The 14763-nt window shown below is 44.7% G+C and overlaps 1 protein-coding gene across 1 annotated transcript in view; it reads right to left on the bottom strand.

Annotated features, from left to right (window-relative positions):
* Positions 1–6824: 6824 nt before the first annotated feature.
* Positions 6825–14763, bottom strand: part of MAPK4 (mitogen-activated protein kinase 4) — a 117060-nt gene continuing 109121 nt past the window's right edge. Inside the window, exons 8-9 of the mRNA XM_060690752.2 lie at positions 9595–9796; positions 6825–7537 (exon numbers count right to left, since the gene is read on the bottom strand). Of these exons, the coding sequence (XP_060546735.2) occupies positions 6850–7537; positions 9595–9796 (890 nt within the window). The 3' untranslated portion in view covers positions 6825–6849. The remainder of the gene's footprint in view (positions 7538–9594; positions 9797–14763) is intronic.

Here is a 14763-nt window from a genome sequence, read left to right as displayed (position 1 = left end):
TCGTGCGTATCTCTGGGGGTAGGTCGTTCCAGAGGGCAGCTGCCACCACAGAGAAGGCTCTCTCCCTGGGGCTCGCCAGCCGACATTGTCTGGCTGACGGTACCCTGAGGAGGCCCTCTCTGTGTGAGCGAACTGGCCGGTGGGAGGCAGAAGGCGGTCTCATAGATACCCCGGCCCTAAGCCATGGAGCGCTTTAAAGGTGGTCACCAACACCTTGAAGCGCACCCGGAAGACCACAGGAAGCCAGTGCAGCTCACGCAGGAGAGGTGTCACATGGGAGCGCCCCGTCGCTCCCATAATCCCCCGCGTGGCCGCATTCTGGACCAACTGGAGCCTCCGGGTGCACCCCAAGGGGAGCCCCATGTAGAGAGATTGACATAGATGGCATCTTTCACCCCTCTTTCAAACTAGTGGTCCTCTCTGTCCAGAATGAGGACTTTGCTATCTTCAAGCTTGCCTTCAGAAGTTGTGGGAGCTTCATCACTGGAAGCTTTGAACTGTCATCTGTCAGAAATTGTGTAGGGTCCCCAATTGGGCAGGAGGGGATTGGACTAGATGACTTACAAGTCTGTTAATCTGTTAAAAAAGAGTGACCTTGTCTAAGCAATGGCATTTACACTTATATACCGCTTCACGGTGCTTTACAACCCACTCTAAGCAGAGTCGGCCTATTGCCTCCAACAATCTGGGTCTTCATTTTACCGATCTTTGAAGAATGGAAGGCTGAGTCAACCTTGAGCAGGTCAGAATTGAACTCCCGGCTGTGAACAGTGAGTTAGCCTGCAATACTGCATTCTAACCAGTAGTGGGTTTCAAAACCCGTCGCTACCGGTTTACTCATGGATGCGTGCATACTCGTGAGTGCGCGCAACGCTTCTGAGCATGCACAGAAGCGTCCGGGCAGTGGGCGGAGTCTCCTGCCACCGCTGCCGGGTTCGCGCAATGCGGGGCGAACCAGTAGCAACCCACCATTGATTCTAACCATTGTGCCACCACCACTCTTCTGCTGCTGGACTGCTGAGTCCTTCCATTCTCCACCATTCAGTCAGAACCGAAGAAGCTTCTTGGATAAGAAGCGAAACTTTTTCAAGGAAAAAACCAAAATCCAGTTTCTTTTTTTGAAAAACCACCTTTGGGACAACCATGACCTGCATGACTGAGAATCTCCATAGACATGCAAAGAACAATGTTTTCATCCTGATCCAATAAATACTACATGCTTTTATAATCCAGGCCACAAAGCTAAAACTGTAACTATATTAGAGAAACATTAGAAACATTGGTTATTAATAGAAGACATTGTACCATTCTTTATTTTTAATTTTCCTTCATTTATACACATTCCTCCTTTCTCATCACAAAAAAAAAAAAAGATTTTTTTCCCCTCACTTTCTTTTAAAAAGAAATAATATTCTGGATAGCCATGTCTGTTCCACAATATAAAAAAATTCACAGTACAAGCAAAATATATTATTCTTTTCTGCTACTGCTCCAATGATGTTTGAAATCGTACCATATTTTGAACATTCCTGCTAAAAGATATTTCCTCAACTATGCATCCAGCAGAAGTAAATATCTGTGTGCTTTAAAAGCTAAATAATCAGCAAGCTACATTTTTTTTCCCATTTGAACAGGAGATATTAAATCAATTTTCAAAAAGATGCCAATAAACTTTTTTAAAAAAGCAAAGTACATACTATTTACAGGTTTTCAATATTTTCTAAAAAAAATTATCAAGTGGTTAATTCGAAGTAAATAACTTCTTCAATAGATGCATTAAACTCAACCAATTAATAAGGTGCGCAGAAATGTGAATGAAACAGATTCATTGTATGCTTATTTAAGTATGCAAGTTTCTTTGAAAATTTAATTGTACCTTGTAGTAACACCTCAGTGTAAAACAATTGTGGCAAAAGGACATAAGTTTGGTTTTGAATAATTCTGGGAAACTGTTATGAATGTACTTCTTAAAATGTGTGCCAGATAGATAGCTACCAGCCTCGGTGCCAAACATATTTCTATTTCAGAACTTTGATTTTCCAACCTGACCACTGTTTTTCAATCTTGGCGATTTTAAGATGGATGGACTTCAATTCCTAGAATCCCCCAGCTGGATGGGGAATTCTGGAAGTTGAAGTCCACCCATCTCAAAGTTGCCAAGGTTGATAAACAGTAGACCTAACTATCACTAATATTCAAACTCTTAGCCTAATTCTCATTTTATCAAAACACTTTTTGGGTGTATCAAAGCCAACTTCTAGACAAATTCAACATGCCATAACAACGGAGCATTTAAATTTAAAATTTTAATTTTAATTGCTATCTGTCTGCACTGATTCTCCAAAAAAGTTCGATGAACCTTTAGCCAGGATAATAATTACCGGTATTAACTTGCAATGTCCATTAGTTATCAAGTTGCCGGATGGCATTTTATACAAACGGGAAAACCGCAGCCTTCTATAGATGGCGGTTGCGTCTGGAATTTTGAGGAGACACCAGGGAGACTCAAAAACTTCACAAAATGGTTGGTGAATGGCAAAGAATGGCAAAGAAAATAAGCTAGAAAAGGAGGTTATAACATAGGAAAGGCAGGGGTGGGCTTCAAAAATTTTAGCAAGGCGTTCTCTGCCTGGTTGCTGAATGGGCATGGTCGGTGTGGCCTAGTCAGCCTCCTGTACCACGCGGGGGGGGGGGCTTTTTGCCCTTCCCGGGCTCCGGAGGCTTTCCTCGAGCCTCTGGGAGGACAAAAATAGCCTCCCCATGCTCTGGAGGCCAGAAACGGGCCCGTTTCCGGCCTTCCCGAACTTCCGATAGGCCCGTTTTTCGTCCTCCCCGAGCCTCTGCGCAAACACTGCACTTACCTGCATCCAAAATGGGACACGTGGGGACTCCTGGCAAGGGAGGGGTGGGCACGGCCAGCCAGGAGTGGGATTTGGAGGTTCTCTGAACTGCACAGAATCTTAGCTAGAGGTTCTCCCTAATTCCTACAAATCCCCCCTGAAGAAAAGATAGGTGGGCTTTTTCTTTTTCTTTTTTACAAAATATACCTCCAACAAAAAAAAAAAAAAAGCTGAGTCAATGAAAGATGGATGTGCACTCACCAAACCTGCAATTTCTCTCTCTCATACACATTCACCCTTCTCTCCCATATATATGCAGAGTCATTCTCTGTCTTCCCTCCTTATTGTTTCACCCATTATAGACTGGGGGAAACCTGGCTTAATAGCAGTGACTGTGAGAGGGATCTTGGAGTCTTAGTGGACAACCAGTTAAATATGAGCCAGGAGTGTGCAGCGGCAACCAAAAAAGCCAACACAGTCCTAAACTGCATTAACAGAGGGATACAATCAAGATCAAGTGAGGTACTAATACCACTCTATAAAGCCTTAGTAAGACCACACTTAGAGTACTGCATCCAGTTTTGGTCACCACACTATAAAAAAGATGTTGGGACTCTAGAAAAAGTGCAGAGAAGAGCAACAAAGATGATGAGGGGACTGGAGGTTAAACCATATGAAGAACGGTTACAGGAACTGGGCATGGCTAGTCTAGTGAAGAGAGGGACCCGGGGAGACATGATAGCAGTGTTCCAGTATTTGAGGGGCTGCCACAGAGAGGAAGGGATCAAGCTATTTTCCAAAGCACCTGAAGGCCAGACAAGGAATAATGGATGGAAACTGAACAAGGAGAGATTGAACCTGGAAATCAGAAGAAATTTTCTGACAGAACAATCAACCCATGGAACAGAAGTTGCCTTCGGAAGTTGCGGGAGCTTCATCACTGGCAGCTTTCAAGAAGAGATTGGACTGCCATCTATCAGAAATGGTGTAGGGTCTCCTGCTTGGGCGGGGGGTTGGACTAGATGACCTACATGGTCCCTTCCAAATCTGTTAATCTGATCTGTTTACTTATACAGGTACATATGTGGGATTTTGGGATTTTTTACTAGCAGGTCACAGCAGCACTAGTTGTTCTGGTACAGGTAGTCCTTGACTTACAACAGTTCATTTACTGACTATTCGAGGTTACAACGACACTAAAAAAAGTGACTTATGACCGTTTTTCAGATTTATGACCATTGCAGGATCCCCACGGTCACCTGATTTACACTTGGATGCTTGAGAACTGATTCATATTTATGACCCTTGCAGAGTCCTGGAGTCACGTGACTAACTTTTGCGACTAAAATAAACCTCTGGGTCATAGCCACACATCTTTATTTCTTATGGAGGTTTGCTAACCATAGATAATGCTAAAAGTTGGTGTTCTGCTTTGCAGCGTGCTAGCTTTCATTTAAACAGTTAAAAAAATATTTACTGGTCTAACCCACCTACCTTAATTAAGACAGGACAAGATTAACTATGTGGACACTGATATTTCTAGCAAATGAAGGTAGCAGATAACCCCCTGCATATAGCTCCTCGTTTAGGGGTGTTACAGACCGGGGGGGGGAGGGGAAGGTTGTGTGCAAGCCATAGGTGTGTGCGCAGATCCATTTACACAAGCGGTGGTTGCGTGCACACCTTTTTGCACGAGCACCTGTCACTTGAGCAAATGGAACTGCGTGTGCCCGTGTGCTTACTCGCTGCTTGCATGGCCCACTTCCAAATCAGCCGCGGCTCAGTACTGGGCTGTGGCCAATGGTGAAATCCAATTTTTTTTACTACTGGTCCTGTGGGCGTGGCTTGGTGGGCGTGGCAGGGAAAGGATACTACAAAATCTCCATTCCCACCCCACTCCAGGAGAAGGATATTGCAAAATCTCCATTCACACCTCACTCTGGGGCCAGCCAGAGGTGGTATTTGCTGGTTCTCTGAACTACTCAAAATTTCCGCTACCGGTTCTCCGAACTACTCAAAATTTCCGCTACCAGTTCTCCAGAATCTGTCAGAACCTGCTGGATTTCACCCCTGGTTGTGGCCCACACAGGTGGGTTCTACTTACCTTTACTACCGATTCGCAATGGGATCGCGCATGTGTGATCGCGTCACTTGCTCGCGCGCCTTCTGCACATGTGCAGATCGCTGATGACGACATCCGGGGTGGTGGGCGGGGCCTCCCACCGGTTTTACTACCAGTTTTGAGAACCGGGCCAAACCAGGGGCAACCCACCACTGGGCCCACAGGATGAGGATCCCTGTCCTAATCAATTAAGAGTCCCTCACTAACAAACTGGTATTGTGCCACAGCTATGAGCAGGAGCTATAGAGGTAGTTCTTGGCTTACAACCACAATTCAGCCCTAAATTTCTGCTCCTAAGTGAAATAGTTGTTAAAAGCAATAGCATTTACTTATATACCACCCCACAGTCCTTTATAGCATTATCTGGGTGCTTTACAATATCAGAGTTTCCCCCCCTCCAACAATCTGGGTCAGGGGTGAAATCTACTTACCTTCCTTACCAGTTTGGAAGCGCCCGCGCCGCGCCCGCACTAACTTCGTTCGAGCACATGCGGCACGTGCATGCACAGACCTTCTACGCATGTGCAAACCTTCTGTGCATGCACAGAAGGTAAAAAACACATTACTTCCTGGTTAAAAGGAACCAGAAAGTAATGACACCCGGGCGGGTGGGCGGAGCTTTGCTCCGTCATCGCTACCAGATCGCCGAACCACTGACCAAGATCGCTACTGGACCAGGCGATCCGGTCCAATCCGGGAGCATTTCATCCCTGATCTGGGTCCTCATTTTACTAACCTTTGAAGGATGGAAGGCTGAGTCCACCTGGAGCTCGTCAAGGATTGAACTGCAGGCAGTGGGCAGAGTTTGCCTGCAATACTACACTTTTTAACCACTGTGCCACTAGGGCTCAGTTAAGTTAATTCTGGCTTATTTTACAACCTTTCTTTCCAGTTGTTGTTAAACAAATCATTGGCTTTGCTAATCAGAAGGTTGCAAAAGGTGATCACATGATCCCGGGACACTGCAACGGTCATAAATATGAGCCAGTTGCCACGCATCCGAATACGTGACCATGGGGATGCTGCAAAGGTCCAATGTGAAAAACGGTCATAAGTCATATTTTTCAGTGCCCCTGTAACTTCATACTGTCACTAAATGAACTGTTGTAAGTCGAGGACTACCTATATGGCAAAATGTCTCATTGCGGCTCTCAGCTGAGCCGTCAACTAATTAATCAGTAAGGTCATGCCTCTAAGCCAATGTTTCATTCTGTAATTTGGCATTTCTCAATATAGGGCTGCATGAGTTATGGTTGCAATATCTAGATTTCCCAAAGATGCGTTCAGGTGGGAATTCTGAATTTTGCAAGGGGGTGAACTTGGAGGTTGCTTGGTTATGGATGGCTAATGGGTGGTATGGCTAATGGGTGGTAATTCTGTCCAGCCTTCTGTCCAGGATGACAGAAGCAAGAAATAATCTTTGGGCTTTCAGGAAAGGTGCCAGGCCAGTATGGATCATATACTTCCAAAACCAAAGTGCCTGGTTTTCGATAGGAAGGTCTCTAACACAACCTCATAACAGGAAAAAAAAAACGTACAATGAACAGAATAGCATCCTTTGGATTTCAGGATTTTTCTGCACTGAAAACTGACGTCCACAGGTAAAGGCAAGACTGTTAAGGCAGTATATTAAAAAAAAAATATCAGTATTTCATTCACACCCCCAGATTACTTTTTAGGTTGGCTTCCAAGGCATAGAAACACAAGACCTTGGATTTGTGCTTGCCTTTAAGTTGAAGGCCTTCCGACAATGATCAGATAAGGAGTTGTTCCATGGGCATTCAAATCTGGGTTACAATCCAATCACTATGTGGGTACCATGTTAAATCTGAATTTTAGAGGAGAATAACCATGGATACTGGTATAAGCCAACTTCTGTTCCTTTATTTACCACCTCTCTTTATGAAACCCTTCTGTCTGAACAATTTCCTTTGGGTGTTCTGCTAAACAAGCTCCGTTGATGTCTTTGAGTTTGTTATCGGGCAGATCCTCCGGCTTTGTGCAAAGTTTTAAGGCTCTGGAAATGAAGACATCCAAGTCAAACTGAGAGTCAGTTTTCTTGTCGACTTCCTTGGGTTCTTTGTGGAGACGCGGAGGAGAAGACGGCAAACTCCGCTCCTGAATCTCCGGAAGAGCGTTGGGACAGTCGAGCCCAGTCTGGGTGCTTGTGACCCACTGCGCGATCTCTAGGAAAAGGTTGGACGGTTCCTCCTCTAGAGTTATCTCTGGCTCGGGGGCGATAGACGCTCTTTTCCAATGGGACAAATCTAGGATGAGCTTGGGTTCGGAATAATGGTGGAGCTTGTTGTCTCTCCACAACAACTTGTCTAAGTAAGAAGGCGAGCCGACCTTATAATCACAGGAGTGCCCGGAGTCTCCTTCAAACGTTCGGTCCATGGAGGAATGCGATTGCTCCAAAAATCTCTCCGAGCTACTCTGCGAATATTTGCGGGGATCCACTTGGGCTTCCTCGACGGTAGATTCAGATCCCGCGCGGGGATCTCGTTGCACCTCGTCCAAATCGTGGCATTTTTCGTGTCGCCATTCCAAATCCGAGGATAAGCTTACTTGGTACCTGTTCATTTGAAATAACTACAGCGTTAGACACAAATGAAACATGGCACATATATTAGTTAAATAGTCCCATCACCGGCTGGAGGGCTTTTTCTTCCATTTTATTTTATTTTTTTCTGAAAAGATTTCAAAGCTTGGCACCTCTTTGGCTGATGTTCCTGTCCTAGACAATGACAGAAACTTGGAATAGTACCAATTTATGAGTCATCTTATTTAATGTGTATTTTCAAGGCTTATTTGCATTCTGTACTAAAATCAGTCAGAAATACAATTCCACAAGAAAGAAGTCGAAGTACAAAACAAAATAAGAGGTCCTTACTGTTCTCCGAACTTGGTTGTTTTCTTGTAGACCAGGGGTGTGAAACTCAATTTCATTGAGGGTTGTGTTTGACCTTGGGGGGCTGGAGTGGGCACGGCTGGAGTGGGCATGGCCAATTTGACATCACTCATGTTGGGTAGCCTGAGCACTCTGCCAGAGAAAACAGGCTCCCAAACAGAGGTGGGTTTCAGCAGGTTCTGACCAGTTCTGGAGAACCGGTAGCGGAAATTTTGAGTAGTTCGGAGTACCGGTAGTAAAAATTCTGACTGGCCCTGCCCCCATCTATTCTCTGCCTCCCGAGTCCCAGCTGATTGAGAGGAAATGGGGATTTTGCAGTATCCTTCCACTGCCATGCCCACCAAGCCACGCCCACCAAGCCACACCCACAGAACCGGTAGTAAAAAAAATTGAAACCCACCACTGCTCCCAAGGTCTGTTTTCGGCTGTGACAGCCTCCTGCAACCCTCTGCCAGCGAAAATGGAGTTCAGGAGGGCCACGTGCGGCCCTCCCGAGCTCCGTTTTCGCTGACAGAGGCACAGCAGCCCAGTCCTTCGCTGTTTCCAGGGCGACCCTGAAGGCCAGGTCTAAGCACCCCACAGGCTGGATACGGCCCCCAGGTCTTAAGTTTGACACCCCTGTTGTAGACGTTGGGTAATGAAATGTCTGCAAGAAAACAACCAAGCTTTGAGAGCACCAAGGGGCTCTCATTTCACCCCTGAGCTGCAAGTATTTTCCTTTATTGACAAAACAAAATTGTACAATGCTACAGGTTATCTTTGTTTTGCATCATTTACACTTTTTGCTGGCATTTTGATGGCTCATGGTAGGGGGAGAAGTAACCCAATTTTCAACCTCTTGAAATCTTATTTATTATCTAACTTTGCCATAGATTTGCAAAGGGTCCAATAACATGATTATCTTAATATATTTATTATCATATTGTATTATATATTATATATTGTCTGTATCTTATGATTTATGTTGATTGCTTTTATTTAGTGTCCTGTGACTATCGCTGAGTGTTGTATCTTATGATTTATGATGATTGTATCATAATTTATCACTTCTTGCTTTTATGTACACTGTGAGCTTATGCACCGAAGACAAATTCCTTGTGTGTCCAATCACACTTGGCCAATAAAGAATTCTATATTCTATGCTATTTTATGCTATGCTATGCTATGCCATGCCATTCCCACCTGTTCTACAACATCCTACCTACCTATTACCTACTTACCTGTTAATGACTACTTCAGCTTCAGCCGCAACAATACATGAGCACGCAATAGATACAAACATATGGTAAACCACTCCAAACTTGATTGCAGAAAATACGACTTCAGCAACAAGAGTGGTCAATGCCTGGAATGCACTACCTGACTCTGTAGTTATATCCCCTAACCCCCATAACTTTAACCTTAGACTGTCTACTGTTGACCTCACCCCATTCCTTAGAGGTCTGGGGCGTGCATAAGAGCACCAACGAGCCTACCGTCCCTGTCCTACTGTCCCCATTTATCCGTATCCTTATCCTGTATTCATAATAGTGTTTATTCCCTCCCATCCCATCCCCATCTATTCCATTCCTATTCCCATTCCCATTTTCATCTATTCCATTCCATTCCCATTCCAAAACTTTAAAAGCAAAAAAGAAAGCAAACTAAGTTTGGAATAGAATTATTTTCTCAGACATTCTGTGTTTCTGCATAATTTTCTTCAACCTAGGGAAGAAACGTACCTGTCCCAGTTGGACATCTGGCTGTGATTAGCTTCCATCAACAAAATGTCATCAATCTCATCCTCAATCCGGAAAGGGTGCTGAGAAACAGGTTCATCCTCAGGACAATAGTACGGCCTCATAAAAGGATGCTGAAGGCCCATCTCTGCTGTCAACCGGTCCATTGGATTGAATGTCAATATCTTTTCCAAAAAGTCAATAGCTGCAAGAGGCAGATATATAATCAAACCCAGAGTACATACCCAGGGGTGGGTTCTACTTACCTTTACTACCGGTTCGCAATGGGGCCCCGCGCACGCGCTCCCTTTGCTCGCTTGCACTTCTGCTTTCTGATGCCTTCTGATGATGTCGGGGTCGGTGGGTGGAGCCTCCCACAAGTTTTACTACCGCTTCTATAGAACCGGTCCGAACTGGGGGGCAACTCACCACTTTACATACCCCTGGCCCAGTTTTGTAAATTACAAGTCATCCTCAACTTAACAACCACTGTAGCACCCCTATGGTCACATGATCAAAATCCGGGCCCTTGGCAATTGGCACGTTATTTAGATGGTCGCAGTGGCCTGAGGTCATGTGATTGCCATTTGCAAAGTCATGTGATTGCCATTTGCAAAGTCAATGGGGAAGCCAAATTCACTTACCAACCATGTAATTTAATAACTGTGGTGATTCACTCACAACTGTGTTGTGGCCGTCAGTGGCCTGTGCAGCTGGTAGCTGATTCCGACAGCGAGGAGGCTGGTGTGGTGCTGCGCCAACAGCCTGTGCAGCTGGCACTCGAGTCAGACAATGAGGAGGCTGGAGAAGATGTGGTGCCAGAGGCGGGGATTCAGCCAGGGCCTTCAGAACCTCCAGAAGTTTCCATGGGTGAAAAGGAAGATGTACGGGTGCGCAGAATTGCCAAAAGGCAGGAATGGCTCCTCAGGAGGAAGTCTCCACAAGAGTAAGGCTTGGGGCTAATTGGCCACTCCCTTAGCCTATTTAAGAAAGGACGACGACTGAGGCAATTTGCAGGGAACAACTTAGTTCACTCTCCTTCGCATCCTGATCTTAGTTCTCTTATCAGTTTCCTGAAAATTGCTTCTGGGCTTTCTGCCAACCATAGTAAGATTACGATTATTTATTCTTTGGATTCTTGTAGGCTGTTAAGAAAGTTAATTAACAGCTTTTGTTTGAAAACGACTGATTTAATTTAGTAAACGAAGGTTTGTACAGACTTTGTGTGTGCTGCATACTTTGGGGTCCGTAGCTGGGACAGAACAAACTGGCAAGAAAGGTCACTGAATGGGATAAAACTCACTTATCTGTCTTGCTTAGCAACAGAAACTTTGGGCTCAATTAAGTCTATACATTATCTGCACAATAAACTGAATCCCTCCTGCAATCAGAGAACAGATTAAATTCGAAGCTCAATTGCTAGCACCACTAGGTGGACCAGACCAGGAAATCAACACCACTGGAAAGCTAAAACTACTTTTCTTGAGCTTGGTTATAATAATAAGTTTGAGGGAGCTCCTCCTCCTCCTGTATCTGTCTAGGGCAGGGCTGTCAAACACAAGGCCCGCGGGCTGAATCCAGCCTGAGATGTGGTCAGATCCAGCCCACGGGCCATCCTGGAAAACATAAGGGGTCGGCCCGCGCCGCTTCAGCCTGGTCTACCCAATGAGAAAAGGAAACATCGGGCCAGCGTGGCTTCGGCCTGGTCTACCTAGTGCAAAGAGGAAACATGCCAGCAGTTTGGGGAGTGGCGTCAAGCTGGCCACGCCCACCCTGTCGGCCATGCCCAGTAAGTAGCATCAAGCTATTTCAGCCGTGATGGCCTCCTGCAGCTCTATGCCAGCAAAAACAGAGCTCAGGGAGGCCGCGCACTGCCCGCCTGGGCTCCATTTTCAGCCATGACGGCCTTCTGCAGCCCTCTGCCATCAAAAACAGAGCTCAGGAGGGTTAGGCTGAGCTAAACTAACCCTCCTGAGCTTCCTTTTCGCTGGCGGAGGCTCTGTGGGCTGGTCCTTCACTGTTTCCAGGTCAGGCTCGTGGGCCAGATCTAAGCACCCCGTGGGCCAGATCTGGCCCCCAGTCCTTGAGTTTGGCACCCCTGGTCTATGCTGCTTCCAAATGTTATCTGGATGTTGTTGTGATCTAGGCTTCCTGAGTCATTAAAACACACGAGTAGTCCCAAAAACCTCTTTTATTGCAACAGCTGTGAATTACGTTCCTTTTCATAGCTGAGTCCCAATTCGTTGCAAAAAGTCCTTCGGGAGAAGTCCTTTGGGATAATCACCAACCTTTATCTCCCTTGACACGCTGCCAAAGACCTACTTGGCAAAGCCACACGGAGTCCAGAATCAAACAGAGATGCCGACTGGGAACAGAATTAACAACGTTGCTTTCCTGCAAAGGGCCTATGTGCCTTTGCTCTTTTAAGCCTTATGGGAGGGGCCAATCAACTCCAGGCCTTACTCCCGAGTCGTCCCTTTTGTTTTAACTGTTCTTGCCTTCTGGCAGCTCTGCACATGCGCGCACTAGGAACAGACTCCTCCTGTTCCTCTGCCTCTCTGACGTCCGACTCTGGAGGCTCTGGAGTCTGTGCATAACTCCCAGATGGCCCTGGCCCCATCTCTGCCTCCGACACAGAGCCCTCGTCCGAGCCTTCCCCAGACTCCAGGACTGGCCCATGTTCCTCCCCAGCCTCCTCACTGTCCAACTCCACTGCCAGCTCCGCAGGGTGGACCACAACAGATGTCCTCAACTTCAGCAAACGTATAACTCCTTGTTGCCTTGGCAATGGAATCTGAACATCTCCATCGAGATCCTTTTCCTTACTCTCTGAATCCATTAACTATGGAGTGTCCTTGTTCTTCATTCAAAAGCCAATCTCTAAGTTTAATAGAAAATTGACTTTTGGACAAGTGACGAATCCTATGTCCTTTTAAAATTTAGAGCTAAGGAAACAAGCATTTGGACACTATGACAGTGAGCTCTGTCCAAAACTTAATTTCCCCAAAAGTAAGTTTTATTGTGTTCAGTGAGGCTTTCTCTCCCATAAGTGTCTTTGGGTTGTTACTAATAGTGCAATTGGGGAGTAAATGGCTCTGAAATTGGAGCTTCATGGTCTCAAGAGAATCTCAGAAGTCCTTAGGCTTCTATTAATTGGCCTTTACTTTTGCATCAGCAGAACACAATTAAGTTAGCATAAATACTTTCAAAACATTAACTTGGAAATGCAGACAGGAGTAGAGTATAAAAGTTCAGATATTTACTGTGGACCTCTTTGTTATTGTTAAAGAACTGATCAAATATCAAAAATATTTTTGATATTTTTCTAATTATTACCATTTTTTAAGATCGCAGACAAAAATATGTATATTCCAGGTAGTTGTTGTTTTTTTTAAATGCTTTTTATAGAATATTGGCTTTCATTTTTTGCAAAATGGAAAAGTTGGCACATATTTAGAACAACTGAAGAATGTTTCATACATTATTTTTAAAATCTTGGTTGACATTCATTTCACAATGTTTGAGATAAAATCTTCTCAAGGTGGTTTATAAAATAACCTTCAAAGCAATTTTTTAAAAAAACCCTCCGAAACAAGAGTTTAAGCATCATTGATTAAGCTCAACTTGAAGAATGAAGTATGTGTTTGTGTGCATATACATACATTCAGGGGTGAAATCCAGCAGGTTCTGACAGGTTCTGGAGAACCGGTAGCGGAAATTTTGAGTAGTTCGGAGAACCGGCAAATACCACTTCTGGCTGGCCCCAGAGTTGGGCGGGAATGGAGATTTTGCAATATCCTTCCCCCAGGAGTCGGGAGGGAATGTGGATTTTGCAGTATCCTTCCCGTGGAGTGGGGTAGGAATGGAGATTTTGCAGTATCCTATCCCCTGGAGTAGGGTGGGAATGGAAATTTTGCAGTATCCTTCCCCTGCCACGCCCACCAAGCCACATCACGCCCACCAAGCCACGCCCACAGAACTGGTAGTAAACTAATTTGGATTTCACCACTGCATACATTCATAGGTAAATGTCTATGGAGATTCTCAGTCATTTATTGGTTCGATTTATATGCCACCCTTTTTCGGAGACTCAGGGCGGCTTATAATGCGTTAAGCAATAGCCTTCATACTTTTGTATATACCTGCTCAGTAGGGCTTTCGGGCCCCCCCTAAGCGGTGTTCTTTTTTTATACAAAGTCAGCTTATTGCCCCCACAAACCAGGTCCTCATTTTACCTACCTTCGAAAGGATGGAAGGCTGAGTCAACCTTGAGCCTGGTGAGATTTGAATTTGCAATAATTGCAGGCAGATGGTGTTACTTTAACAGTGCTTTAGTCTGCTGTGCCACCAAGGCTCCTTAAGAGAATCTCCATAGACATTTAGCGATGCAGACCTGAAGAAGCTTCTTGGATGAGAAGCGAAATGTCTTCAAAGAAAAACCAGAACGTCTAGTTGCCTCTTGAAAAAGGACCTTTGGAACATACATTCATAGGATTTTCCTTTAAAAGGTGGGTCATATACACTGCTCAAAAAAATAAAGGGAACACAAGCAGAAGACATCCGAGATCTGAATGAATGAAACAGCCTTATTAATTTTTTGTTCATTACATACAGTAGTTTTGTGTTCCCTTTAGTTGTTTGAGCAGTGTATAAACTACTGTATGTAAAGAACAAAGTATTTAATAAGGCTATTTCATTCATTCAGATCTCGGATGTCTTCTGCTTGTATTCCCTTTATTTTTTTGAGCAGTATATTTATGACAGTTGTAATGTCCCAAGGTCATATGATCACCATTTGCGACCTTTGGAGAAGCCAGATTCACTTAACAACCGTGGCAAAAAAAAGTCATAAATGGAGGAAAAACTCACTTAACAACTGCCTCCTTAGCAACAGAAATTTGAGGCTCAATTATGGTGGTAAATTGAGGACTACATGTACTAGCTCTCTATACCACATATATGGTCTGTTGTGTGGATGTTTGGGTGGTTTAGGAGTGGGGAATTTGTGGTGTGTGTGTGTGTGTTTGGGGATTGTTATGTGTGTTGGACCTGGTCTTTGGGTGTTAAGTGAATTTCGTTGTATGAGAATACTGTATATACACATACAATGACAATAAAGTTATTATTATATGTCTTCTTTTACGTCAATGTTTCCAATGATCTTTCTATCAG

Source organism: Pantherophis guttatus, chromosome 2 (assembly GCF_059756535.1).
Source record: "Pantherophis guttatus breed Tessera chromosome 2, ASM5975653v1, whole genome shotgun sequence".
In the NCBI taxonomy this organism is placed as follows: Eukaryota; Metazoa; Chordata; class Lepidosauria; order Squamata; family Colubridae; genus Pantherophis; species Pantherophis guttatus.
This window is presented reverse-complemented; position numbering and strand designations above follow the sequence as displayed.